The sequence below is a fragment of the Oryctolagus cuniculus genome, chromosome 6 (genome assembly GCF_964237555.1).
Source record: "Oryctolagus cuniculus chromosome 6, mOryCun1.1, whole genome shotgun sequence".
Lineage (NCBI taxonomy): Eukaryota > Metazoa > Chordata > Mammalia > Lagomorpha > Leporidae > Oryctolagus > Oryctolagus cuniculus.
In genome coordinates, this window is record NC_091437.1 from 28,147,472 (window position 1) to 28,161,306 (window position 13,835).

Consider the following 13,835-nt stretch of genomic DNA (forward strand, 5'->3'; position numbering starts at 1 on the left):
TAAGAGACTCTCAAATTCCTTTTCACTTGACTTATATTCTCTGATCTTTTGCTTTAAAATTACCAATCAACAAAATATTTTTTGATCTGACACATTTAGAAAATGAAGAAAAAATATTCAATTTGTGCAGTTAATAGGCAATCCCAGTAAAAAAAAATTGCAAAGTAGATATTTTGAGCAAGTGTTACTTGTTGTGGGATATACATTTTTAATTTTTGGACATAAATTATTGTAAGTACATTATAAAATTGTGGCATTATCTTAACCATTGTTATTTCAACCATTGGTCAAAACCAAAGGAATGAATAAGGAAGAAAATAATAAGTAGCTTCACACTTTGTATTTCAGGAATTTTATTGGTATGTTGAATCTCTGAACTTCTTCTGACAGCTATGATAATATTTCAAATATGTAGAATTAGCAGTTGCTTTTAAGAGTTAATTGTAGGCCGGCGCCATGGCTCAGTAGGCTAATCCTCCATCTAGCGGCGCCGGCACACTGGGTTCTAGTCCCGGTCGGGGTGCCCGATTCTTTCCCGGTTGCCCCTCTTCCAGGCCAGCTCACTGCTGTGGCCCGGGAAGGCAGTGGAGGATGGCCCAAGTGTTTGGGTCCTGCACCCCATGGGAGACCAGGAGAAGCACCTGGCTCCTGCCATCGGATCAGTGCGGTGCGCTGGCCGCAGCATGCCAGCCGTGGTGGCCATTGGAGGGTGAACCAACAGCAAAAGGAAGACCTTTCTCTCTGTCTCTCTCACTATCCACTCTGCCTGTCAAAAAAAAAAAAAAAAAAAAAAAAAGGAATTAATTGTAAAGCAGAACTTTAAAAATCTTTTGTATTTGCCATTACTTATGGAACCTAATTGTATTAATCGGTGTTAATGCCAGGCTGAAGAGAAAAATAAAAGGTGACATCAAAGTTGCCTATCGATATTCTAATAATTTATTATCAGTTGCAAATAATAAATGTCTTACTCTCAAGTTTAGCTGCTATTATTAATTTCTTATTTAACTTTTCTTTCTTTTATTTACTAGTAAAAGCCTCTATGACGGCCGGCGCTGTGGCTCACTAGGCTAATCCTCCGCCTTGTGGCGCCGGCACACCAGGTTCTAGTCCCGGTCAGGGCGACGGATTCTGTCCCGGTTGTCCCTCGTCCAGGCCAGCTCTCTGCTGTGGCCAGGGAGTGCAGTGGAGGATGGCCCAAGTGCTTGGGCCCTGCACCCCATGGGAGACCAGGATAAGTACCTGGCTCCTGCCATCGGATCAGCGCAGCGGCCATTGGAGGGTGAACCAACGGCAAAGGAAGACCTTTCTCTCTGTCTCTCTCTCTCACTGTCCACTCTGCCTGTCAAAATAAATAAAAATAAATAAAAATAAAAATAAAAGCATCTATGAGAGGAAAGTTTGTTTGTTTGATTTTGACAGGCAGAGTTAGTGAGAGAGAGAGAGACAGAGAGAAAGGTCTTCCTTCTGTTGGCTCACCCCCAGATGGTTGCTATAGCCAGCGCGCTGTGCCGATCGGAAGCCAGGAGCGAAGTGCTTCCCCCTGTTCTCCCATGCGGGTGCAGGGCCCAAACACTTGGGCCATCCTCCACTGCCTTCCCGGACCACAGCAGAGAGAGAGCTGGACTGGAAGAGGAGCAACCGGGACAGAATCTGGCGCCCCAACGGGGACTGGAACCCGGGGTGCCGGTGCCGCAGGCGGAGGATTAGCCAAGTGAGCCACGGTGCCGGCAGTCCAAAAAAAAAGAGGGAAGATTTGAAAGATCAGTTATGCTTTGGTCCCTGCTTAGTAAACAATATTCAGTCAGTTCCTTATTTTAGACATTAAGTGTTTAATGAGGTGCAAAAATGGACATGATTGCCACTCTTAAAGAACTTACTGTTTAGTGAGAGAGATATGTTAACTAAATACTTAAACTAACATGATTGCAGTTTATGAAAGTTCATGAAATTATAAATCTAGTAAGAGTGATCTAGTCATTAGACCTAAGAACTGTAGGTTAAAAACAATTTAGTGGAGATGTATCATAAAGAAGGGCCAGCATAAGGTGGGGCAGGTCAGGGTGGAGAATAACAAACTGCTAAAGGTGCAGTTAAGTTTGAGGATCTGCTTGATTGTAATGATAGTCCAGAAATAAGTTGAGTGGGGCCAGTGCCGTTGCATAGCGGGAAAGCTGCCGCCTGCAGGGCTGGCATCCCACATGAGTGCTGGTTTGAGTCCTGGCTGCTCCACTTCCTATCCAGCTCTCTGCTATGGCCTATGAAAGCAATAGAAGATTTCCCAAGTGTTTGGGCACCTGCACCCATGTGGGAGACGTGGAAGAAGCTCCTGGCTGCTGGCATTGGATTGGCGTGCAACTTTGGCCATTGTGGCCATCTGGGAAGTGAACCAGTGGATGGAAGACCTCTCTCTCTCTACCTCTGGCTCTCTGTAACTCTGCCTTTCAAATAAATAAATAAATCTTTAAAAAAAAATAAATTGAGTGGAAAAGCTGGACAATTTTCTAGATCTTTCTGACTAAGGTCTCAGGTATAGTTTATATTTTGTTTTAAATAAATTGCCAGGATGTTAGATTTACCTCCATTTAAATGTAAGTTCAAAATCTAAAGCCTTTTTTATATTACTTATATTTATTCATTCTTCTATAATGTATAGCTAATAGATTTTTGTTTAATCAATGTGTATAACAAATCAAAATATAAGATAATTTTTGTAGGCAGTTGAGCAGTGAACTATCAAGATGTAAAAAAAAAAAAAATACCTCTTTTATAGTGGAATTCCTGTCATTACACTCCAAAGTTCTCATTGGGTTGACATTCTACTCTTATTGTTATTTTGCCTGAGTTACAGGTAAAATACAGTTTAAAAAACACTAAATTGTATTCTGTTGGCAGAGTGCCTTTTTTTTTTTAAGAAACAAGCTTTTATAATGTTTAGAAAAACTAGTAAAGCATATTGCCAAATTGTGCAGTCTCTTGATGAGAAAACATCTTTCGTATCAATATATATTTAAATAAAGTTAAATTACACTTAAATAAGGTTCTGTGGTTGGAAACATCTCCCTCCCATGCTGATTTTGGCTTTGAAAGGGAAGGGTCAGGCAGGCCCCAAGGCTCACTAGTCTAATCTTCTGCCTGTGGCGCCAGTACTCCAGGTTCTAGTCCCGGTTGCACCTTTTCCAGTCCAGCTCTTTGCTGTGGCTCGGGAAGGCAGCAGAGGATGGCCTAAGTGCTTGGGATTTGGGGGGTGAACCAACGGAAGGAAGACCTTTCTCTCTCTCTCACACTAACTCTGCCTGTCAAAAAAAAAAAAAAAAAAGAAGAAGAAGAAGGGTCTTTGAGTCCAGCATTAGCCTGAGGTGAAGGCCCTAGGGCAGCCTGAAACTTCTTCAGTACAGAATAGTGACCAGAACTGACCAGAACTACCAGCAAGGGTGAGTACCTTTTTTTTTTTTTTTTTTTTTTTTGACAGGCAGAGTTAGACAGTGAAAGAGAGAGAGAAAGGTCTTCCTTTTCCATGGGTTCACCCACTAAGTGGCTGCCACAGTGGGCGTGTTGCGTCGACCTGAAGCCAGGAGCCAGGTGCCTCCCCCTGGTCTCCCATGCAGGTGCAGGGCCCGAGCACTTGGGTCATCCTCCACTGTACTCCTGGGCCACAGCAGAGAGCTGGACTGGAAGAGGAGCAACTGGGACCAGAACCTGGGGTGCGGTGCCGCAGGCAGAGGATTAGCCTAGTGAGCCATGGCGCCATCCAAGTACCTATTTTTTAAATTGACTGATCCTTTGGGGAAAAAATAATTTAAAAATAGTAAATTGACTCTGTGGTTACTAAACGATTTTCTGAATTGATTAAAAGAATAGAGCTGAATTAAAGCTTTATATAACAACCATTTATCAACTTTTCTTTATAACAACAGAAATTTGAATTTGTATACATAGTGAGAGAAGAACTAGGTGAGAGAACTTTTCATAGCAGTAAAGTATCAGCTACATGATAATACTGATTATGAATGTAATGAGAATTCATGATTGTCCTGTCAGACAGTACTACTCCTTTTAGTGGCATTTGATAAGTCACCATTAAGAAACTACTTTATCATTTGTTCATCTTGCTGGCAAACTTCTGGAAAGAATAAAAACCTTTCTGCTATTATAAGATTCCATCTTTTACTTTTGACTATATTATTCTGGTATTTAATTCCTACTATTTAAAAAATATATGCCCATTAATATCTTTTTCTTTTTCTTTTTTCTTTTATCCCTAAAATACCATAGTTTCTCCTACAGGGATTTGTTTCTGTTGAGAGAGCTCTTTTTGGCTTCTGATATCAGATCCAGGTCCTTCTAATCATAGTTCACATAAATAGTTGGGAAAACATACTTTTAGCCTTAGAATTAGAAATTTGCAGTCATTTCTAATAAGTAGTAAACATTAGTATTATCTTAACTGGTTATTGTTTGGTATATAAAACAGAACTTGTTCACAAAAAGGTATACCATTAATTACAAATATTTGAAGGAATTAAGATAATATGAGTGGCTACATTGAGTATTACATTCTTATTATTTCTCTAACAGTACTAAATGTTTAAAAGGTGATTAATCAGTTGGCCTTGATGGATTATTGATTATTTTTTCTGTTTCTTTAACAGGAGCATGAATCTGAAGGTGGAAGAACCCCTTTGATGAAAGCTGCAAGAGCTGGTCATTTGTGTACTGTGCAGTTTCTTATTAGTAAAGGTAAAGAAAATACAAGTAATAATTTCCAAGAGGCTACAATTTCTAGAAATAAAGATTCAAAATGTTTGCAGTTTATGTTAAAACTGCTTTCCTAAAGTATAACTGTTGTATTCTAGTCTTTTGTTGGTTTATTTTGTTAATCTAGCATAGAGTTTGTGAGGTAAAGGAATTTTAGTAGTTTTGAGTTTTAAATTTCTGTCAATAAAATGGCATATGATTATTCCCTAAAATTGGAAAAGCCAAATGTGAAGTGTCTAGCTGTGTTCACGTAAATGTTCAACACTTAATGATAGGCATTTCTTTTGGATGTAGAGGTGAAGGACAGAGAGAAAGTCTGCTATGGTGGTACTTGTTGTGGTACATTTTAATTAACTGAGTATCCAAGGATCTTATTTATTTTTATATTCCTCTAAAAAATATTTGGTATAGGAGAATATATATAAGCAAAGAAGTTCAGGTGATGGATGAAGAATTAGTTGGAGGCTATTTACTATAGAAAAGTGAAATGATGCTGAACTCGTATTAGGTCAAGCTATATAAACTTGTCATTTTACAGGTCAAAAATGCTAATGTCAGGAATTTCATTTGACTCTTTGTAATAGTATCAGAAGTACTGTGATATCTTATGAAAGATCCTAGGATAGGAAAGTAAAATACAGGAAAGATCTACTCAGGTGGTATCATGTTTAAAATAAAAATTTTGCATCTGTACTCTGACAGAATTCTGATATTTTATAACATTAAAAATGCAGTGTAGGGACTGTCATTGTGGCATAATAGCAGGTTAAGGCACTGCCTGCAATACTAGTATCCCATATGGGCGCCAGTTCTTGTCCCAGCTATTCTACTTCCAATCCAGCTCCCTGCTGAAGGGGAAAGCAGTGGAAGATGACAGTGGTGCTTGGATCCCTGCACCTGAGTGGAAGACCCATAGGAAGCTCCTGGCTCCTAGCTTCAGCCTGGCCTAGCCCTGGCTGTTGCAGCCATTTGGGGAGTGAACCAGCAGATGGAAGATCAATCTCTCTCTCTCCCTTCTCTTTCTGCTTAACTGGACTTTCAAATAAATAAATCTTTAAAAAAAAAAAAAAGCTAGTGTAAAACAAAAAGTAGTGTGAAATTTTATCTCTTAGAGATACTTGTTTTCTTTAATTAGATAAACTAGGTTGATTTGCTTTATATTACATTTTTATTGCCAATTAATGTATGTATTTTTACATAATGTTTTATAATATTATCTGTGAAATCTATTTACCTCAACCACACAGAAGTGAGAAATAGATGAATAACTTTTTGAGCTCTTTTATGCCTCTTTACTAAAAAAGAGCATCTGATCATACCCAAACATTGATTATAGCCTTTCTAGGTTATAGTAATTGCTAAACAATACTACCTTCTAGTTTATGGTTAACAACTTTAAAAATAATCTCACGTTGCTCATGTAAGGATGTTCATTGCTTTGTCTTATTCTTTCTAAAAGGTTCTTTTGAGAAGTTAGGATTAGGTACATCTGGATGTTTTCTGAAAATTAAATAAATTCAAATAGTTGTTTCACGTATTGGCTTATTTTCCTGTTACATAAGTGAGTCTAAAATTAATGAAGAATGCATATTCATAATAAACTTTCTAGCTGAAAACTTTAGAAGTTATAGCTGAACTGAAAACCAGTACTTTATCAAGGGGTCAAAAATCATTTTTTAAAAAAGAGGCAGGGGGCTGGTGCCTTAGCTCACTTGGTTAATCCTCCGCCTGCGGCTCCCGCATCCCATATGGGCTCCAGCTTCTAGTCCCGGTTGCTCCTCTTCCAGTCCAGCTCTCTGCTGTGGCCCGGGCGGGCAGTGGAGGATGGCCCAACTACTTGGGCCCCTGCACCCGCATGGGAGACCGGGAGGAAGCACCTGGCTCCTGGCTTCAGGTCAGCGTAGCTCCGGCTGTAGTGGCCATTTGGGGAGTGAACCAACGGAAGGAAGACCTTTCTCTCTGTCTGTCTGTCTCACTGTCTATAACTCTACCAGTCAAATTAAAAAAAAAAAAAAAAAAAAAGAGTTCTGTGTGCTTCCTGTACTTGGACCTTCCTTTCTTAAAAAATAAAAATAATTAAAGAGGCTAAGAAAATATTGTGTATTTAGATTTTTCTTCAGGTCCTATTGTACAAAGCTGTTGAACAACTTACTAAATAGCCTTTGGATAATCTTCTGTCTTCTCCATATCCATGTTGTCTGGCCCTTAAAATCCATGACATAAGGAATTACATATCACTTAACTACAGGTTTAAAAACGTCTGTTTCTCTACTTTCAGATCTGGCTGTTTTGCCACTTTCTGGGTCAAAAGTGTCTTTGAAACATTTTGAGAGTTACATACAATGGTATTACTTGATGCTTATGTTAACCTGTATGTATTTATCAATCTTAGTCTTCTAGATTTTCCATTTTAAAAGTGATATTGAATGAACGAGCTGCAACTGCACGCAACAATTGTGGATGAATCTCACAAATATAATATTGAGCGAAAGAAGCCAGACACAAAAGAGTACCTTGTATGATTTCATTCATATAAAACTCAAAAACTAAAACCAGTTTGAAAGTCAGGGTAGTAGTTACTCTTGTGGGGAGGTACTGACTGAAAGGGGGCACAAGATGGAACTTTGGTATGTGGAGAATGTCCTGTTTCTTGATCTGGGTGCTGGTTACACAGGTGTGTTCACTTTGTGAAAAATTTGTGAACTATTTGTGAACTTTTTGATTCATGTACTTTTTTTTTATCTGTTACACTAAAAAGATCTTTAAAATGTTACTATTTGTGCACTGGCCTGATTTTACTCTTTTCTGAGATTGTTGTTTATTTTTATTTGAAGGTGCCAATGTGAATAGGGCTACAGCCAATAATGACCATACAGTAGTGTCGTTGGCATGTGCAGGAGGCCACCTGGCAGTAGTTGAACTACTCTTGGCTCATGGTGCTGATCCTACTCATCGACTCAAGGTATTTTACTGTAAAATAGTCAATCAAGTAATATGCATTATTATAGAAACACGTTTTATTTCTTAGTACTTACTGCTGTTGTTTAAATATTTGATTTGTGCAAGCTGCTAAGAAATTAAATGTGTATATAAATCAAATTATAAGAATATATTTATAAAGAATTAATTATGATGTTAAATTTTTCTCAGGATGGCTCCACAATGCTCATTGAAGCAGCAAAGGGTGGTCATACTAATGTTGTTTCTTATCTATTGGATTATCCAAATAATGTTCTGTCAGTTCCTACTACAGATGTATCTCAGCTTACCCCACCTTCTCAAGATCAATCTCAGGTAAAATAAGAGCTTATTGGTTAATATAAATATTCTTCAAAGTGATTGGAAGTTTTTATTTGAATCCGGTTTTAAGCAAAATGAGTTTGTTTTCTGTTACATACTAAGGTGATCATGATGTTAAATTCTTTTTAAGATTTTTTTTCTTCAAGATACATGGAGTGTTTATTATCTCATTTAGTTAAAATAGGGGTTTTTAGAAATCACTTAATAGCAGACATTAATATAAATATTCCAAGTTATTGTCATGCTACAAGTAAGTTTTTTTCTTTGTTTTTTAATGAGATTTTTGAGTGTGATCTTGAACCAAAAGAAGTTTTTTCCTTAATACCTCACAAGGGAGTTTTAATTATCTTAGTGATAGTGACTTTTGTCAACCAAGAAGGTGTAATTGGCCAGGGTACTTGATTTAAAAATATTTTAAAGTAACTATCTGAAATTATGGAAAGATTACAGAGAAAACACTTAAGTGTATTAATTTCATTGGAATCTCAAATTCTGTTCTACAGTTATTTTGAGAACTGCTAACATACCTTAAGTCAGGAAATATGTTTGTTTTTATTTTTCGTTTGACCCATGTAGAATTTGAACATGAGTAAATTGGCAAGTGAATACTGAATATTCAACTTGTACTCCAAGGTATAATTGGGACTAACAAGACATTCGCTTTAGCAAGAGAGTACTATTAGTTCCATTTAGTTTCATTCACTCACAATAATCTACATAATTATAGATTAAGTCTGCCCAATAAATATTCTCAGAAATTATTCCTTGCTGAAGCGAAGCTTATATTTTTAAGCTCTAAGAAATAAAGTGAAAGTGGTGGTATATGATGAAAATCTAAAACAGCATCATTGTTTTATTTATGGTTCTTTGTTTTCTTCCTTGATCTGAGATATTTTTTTTGTGAGTTGATTTTTTAGGTTCCACGTGTACCAGTGCATACACTTGCCATGGTTGTACCTCCACAGGAACCTGACAGAACTTTGCAGGAGAACTCTCCTGCCCTTATAGGACTACAGAAAGGTTAGCTATTAAATTATTTTCCTTAAAATACTTATTTTTAACCTAATTAAGAAATAAAGTGCTTTAAAGTTAATGATATGCAATACTATATAGTTTTTGTTAGTTGAGGTAGATAATTCTCACAAATTAAATATTCTTAGTCTATTAAAATAGAAAAGATATAAGTACTAGAAAAAAGGCTTACTGTTTTTCTGTTAATGTATTGCTGGGTTTACCCTATATCTGGCGTAGATGAAAATACTTAGGCAAACTAAGTTCCTGATAATATTAAAGTAGCAAGAATTTATTGGACATTCATTTTCCATTTGATAATTCTTTAGCTAAACAATATTGTATTATGAGAAATGTAGATGCTTATTTGCTGTCTACCTAAATCTGTAGCGCTGATTCGATTAAATTCATTTTCACTTGGGTGATGCTGAAGGTGGTAGATTAACATCTGTCAATATGTGAACCTGGACAAGTAACTATCAAAGTATATATATAAATAAGATCCAAATGGCTACCAAGAGGAACTCAGGTTTAGAGCTCTGATATTTTTCTGCTATCTTTATTTGTAGATTAAAAAATACTTTTATAAAGAAAGTTATGAGCATAGTTCATTCCGTGTAGAGTGATATGTTTTAACATATTGAAATCACAGTGAGATAGGTTTTTATTAGTATCTTTAATGATATGATTTAAGAAAAATTAAGTATAGGTGACTATTAAAACAACAAACAAACTTCTTTCAAATTATGCCAATTTTAGTAACTAAAAGTATTATAGGCCTTTGCCAAAGATTGCTTAGATTCTAGAGTATTAATTTCAGATACGAAATATCTATCTGTAGTCTCTCTAACTTCAGCTAATTCTAGCGCTTTTCTATTGGATACTTAACTATTCAAACTTTTCCTGCGTTTTTAAAATTAATCTTAACAATTTAATCATAACCAGTTGATAGGCATTATTAAAATATTTAAAACCAGATGGCCACTATTTTTGTTGTTTTTGTTTGGCTAAACCCTGTGGCTTGGGAAAAGGAAATAATTTTAAAAATGAACATAGAGTCAATAAAATGACAGAGGAATATGCTAGATAAAATATCTATAGATAGAAAATGAAATATTTTAAAGTTAATATGTAAGCAAACTGAAATGTTTGCGTAGTGATTTTAAGTTGATACTCAAATGTCATTTTTCCTTACTTATGTATCTTACATAAGTGTCTTATGCAGAGTATCTTATTTTCTTTAATGTTGTATTATTTGCTGAATAGTGTAGAAATGAACTAACCCTAAGGAATCTTTCATTTTACTAAATTATTAAGGAAGAAAAAAATACTTGTATCCAGACACTTGTGTGTTTTCTGTTGCCCAGCTCCCAAGTGGCATTGCCAACCTAACGATTATTTATGCAGGACCAAGCTTATATTACACGGTGTTAAGGTGTCATTTTAGTACAAACCATATTTATCACAGAATATTTTGGGGCTATGAGTTAGAAAAAACCAACTGATGATTTAAAAGCACACAATGAATTACCAAGATAGGAAAAATCCTATCTAAGTAATTAAAGATATAGTATTTTTTTTTCTACTGAAATTGTCTTTTAAATCTCCAGCTCCTTTGAGCAATAAAATTGCTGCTTTACTGTTTTGAGTCTTCTCAGTCCATATATCACTTCTCTGTAGTATATATAATTAGAAATAGATTCTTATTCTTCAGGACTCTTCCTCTTCTAGCAATTAGTCCTTTCAGGGTCTTTCATTTTACTGTTGTTTGTTTCAAATAAATAAATGCTTTTATTACTTATATTCTCATCCTTTTAAAATATATTTGTACCCTTAAATTTTTTTCTTTTTTAAAAAGATGTATTTATTTATTTGAAAGGCGGAGTTACAGACAGGCAGAGGTGGTGGGGGGCCTTCCGTCTGCTGGTTCACTCCCCAAATGGCCGTAACTGCAGGAGCTAGGATGATCTGAAGCCAGGAGCTTCTTCTGGGTCTCCCATGCGGATACAGAGGCCCAGGCACTTAGTCCAATTCTACTGCCTTCCCAAGCTATATCAGAGAGCTGGATTGGAAGTAGAGCAGCAGGATTTAGAACTGGCACCCACATAGGATGCTGGCACTGCAGACGGTGGTGGCTTTACCTGCTACGCCACAGCACTGGCCCCTGCATACACCCTTAAATATTACCCATGAATTTGACATACACCCTACTCAGATATTCTTTCCTTTGTTTGTTTTACTAGTCCATTCAACAAAAGGCATTATTGAGGTTGCTCATGGTGCTTGAGCAGGAGGCTACCCTGTGGGGGAGGGTCCTTATTTGACTTTGTCAGGGAGGAAGTTGTTGGTGTGACCACATTTCTTCTTGTGGCGGTTGACAGCAGAGTCGTGCAGGCAATGTAAGGCTGCAGATGATCTTGTTGCATTTATACTGCAGCATGAGCTGATGGAGAGAGGACTCGATGATGTCTCCTTAAAAGTGAAGCACTGGCTGCAGGGTGGACTCATTCTGGATATTATAGTAGGAAAGAGTGTGGCCATCTGCCAGCTGTTTGCCAGCAAATATCAGATGCTGCTGGTCAGTCAGGATGTTCTCTTTGTCTTGGATTTTGGCTTTGACACTCTTGAGGGCGATGGTTTTGCCCTTCAGGGTCTTCACAAAGATCTGCATCTCTGTGCACTTGACTTCTTTGTTAAAAACAGGTACTCTTCTTTCATGCCCCTTATATACCATTTTGTAAGCTCTATCCTTCTTGATCCATATCCTCCTGGTTGAGGCAGTTGATCTCATTTATCAATTGTTGATCTTCAAGAATTTAAGATCCTAAGGGCTGACATTCCCGTATCACCACCAGTGTGTGGTCTGGCTCTTCTACTTTTGATCCAGCTCCGTGCTAATGCTCATGGGAAGGCAGCAGAAAAGATGGCCCAAGTCCCTGGGCCCCTGCATCTGCATGGGAGAGCCAGATGGAGTTCCAGGCTCTTGGATTTGACCTGGCCCAGCTTGTGCCATTGAAACAATTTGGGGAGTGAACTGATCAATGGAAGACCATCTTTTTCTCTCTTCCTCCCTCTACCTCCTTCCCTCATTATCTCTCTGTAACTCTGACTTTCAAATAAATAAATAAATCTTAAAAAAAAAATTCAAGATTCTAAGTGGCATTTCACAGAGGCCTCAGTATCACCTCTCTAACAAAATATACAACTGAGAGTGGTATGTTCAGTTTTCTAGCAGTACTTAGCTTTATTAATTATAGTAATAAATATTAGGTGGGAAAGAATAAGTGAGTTAATGTAAAACTTTTGCCTTTTAAAGGCAGTTGTGTAAACTTGATTGCAGCCACATTTGTTATTTATTTATTTATTTGAGAGAGTTGCCATGTACTGGTTCATTCCCCAGATGCTCACAGTGACCTGGGCCCACCTGGACTAAGGGTTAAATGTAGAACTGAAAAACTCAGTCCAGGTCTCACACATGGTGCCTTCCAGGGTCTGTTTGAAGAAAATGGAGTTAGGAGAGGAATTGACTGTCAGACCTAGGCACTCCAGTGTGGAACATGAAGATCTTAACCACAGGGCCGATACATACCCCTGCTTTTTGCATCTAACTGTCATTCTGGAAAAGAAGACTCATTTTGATCTGCAAAACTTACAGCTTAGACCTGATCTGCTACAGAACATTGAAATAATGACAGGAAACATAAAACATACCTCAAGCCCGCTAGAGTATTAATATCTTTTCTCTGAATTTCTGTGGTATTTTATTGGCATCCTTCTGGCTCTTGTCTTTCCCACACATTCCTTTCTCCTTTGGACCCCAAATATAGACGGCTATATCAGTTATACTCAGTTCTTGGTGCTTCATAATGATTGATTGGTTTTTGTTTTGTTTATTCTCTTTTATCCCTCTTTGCATTCTCCTACTTTTCCCATAAGCAGTCATTCTAAAGTTTTTGATGTGCACAGCCTTTTGTTCTTAAAAGTTCTTATAAAATGTTTACTACTTTGTGTATATTTTAAATTTGCATAAATGGTGTTGTGCTGTAGATGCCCTTTGTTTTTTACTTTTTTACTCAACACTGTTTTTATGATCTGTCCATGTGTCTATCTCTAGATTGTTTATACCTGCAACACAATACTTTACCTTTTGTATCCTCCGTATTTTACTTTTTCTTTCTCCCGGTGATGGGTGGGTACCCAGGTTGCCTTAAATTCCTCATCAACACAGAAAGTTCTTTGATGAAAATCTTTGTATAGTATAAGGATTTCTGTGGAATGTTATCTCTCTTCTTAGACTGTAAGCTCCTCAAGGGCAGGATTTACATTGCTTGTCTCTGTGTGGTCCACCATGCCTTACTTGTTAGAGATTCAAGTAGTTGTTGAATGAATTTAGTGACAGGCCATGAATATAGATTATCCTGAAGGCAGAAGAAAATTATTAAGAATTTTTAAGAAGAGAGATACTGTGATGGAAAAAGAATGTTTAAAAATGTTAAGCAAGAAGTATTATTCCAGAGTGGTGAGAAAAAGATTGAAGATAGAAGTTTAAGTGTAAATAATTGAATTAAGGGGCCGGTGCTGTGGCATAGTAGGTAGGGCTGCTGCCTGCGGTGTCGGCATCCCATATGGGCACTGGTTGAGTCTCAGCTGCTCTACTTCAGATCCAGCTCTCTGCTGACCTGGGAGTGCAGCAGAGGATGGCCCAAGTCCTTGGGCCCCTGTACCCGGTTGGGAGACCCAGAGGAAGCTCCTGGGTCCTTGCTTCG

The 13,835-nt window shown here is 37.4% G+C and overlaps 1 protein-coding gene across 7 annotated transcripts in view; it reads left to right on the forward strand.

Annotated features, from left to right (window-relative positions):
• Positions 1–13,835, forward strand: part of ANKHD1 (ankyrin repeat and KH domain containing 1) — a 146,805-nt gene that overhangs the window by 90,246 nt on the left and 42,724 nt on the right. For all 7 annotated transcript variants that reach the window (XR_007918974.2, XR_011389767.1, XM_051844279.2 and 4 more), the window contains exons 11-14: positions 4,653–4,740; positions 7,593–7,720; positions 7,909–8,052; positions 8,976–9,078. Coding sequence is in view for 5 of the 7 variants with exons in the window: in XM_051844279.2 (XP_051700239.1) it covers positions 4,653–4,740; positions 7,593–7,720; positions 7,909–8,052; positions 8,976–9,078 (463 nt within the window). In the remaining 2 variants the exon portion in view is untranslated. The remainder of the gene's footprint in view (positions 1–4,652; positions 4,741–7,592; positions 7,721–7,908; positions 8,053–8,975; positions 9,079–13,835) is intronic.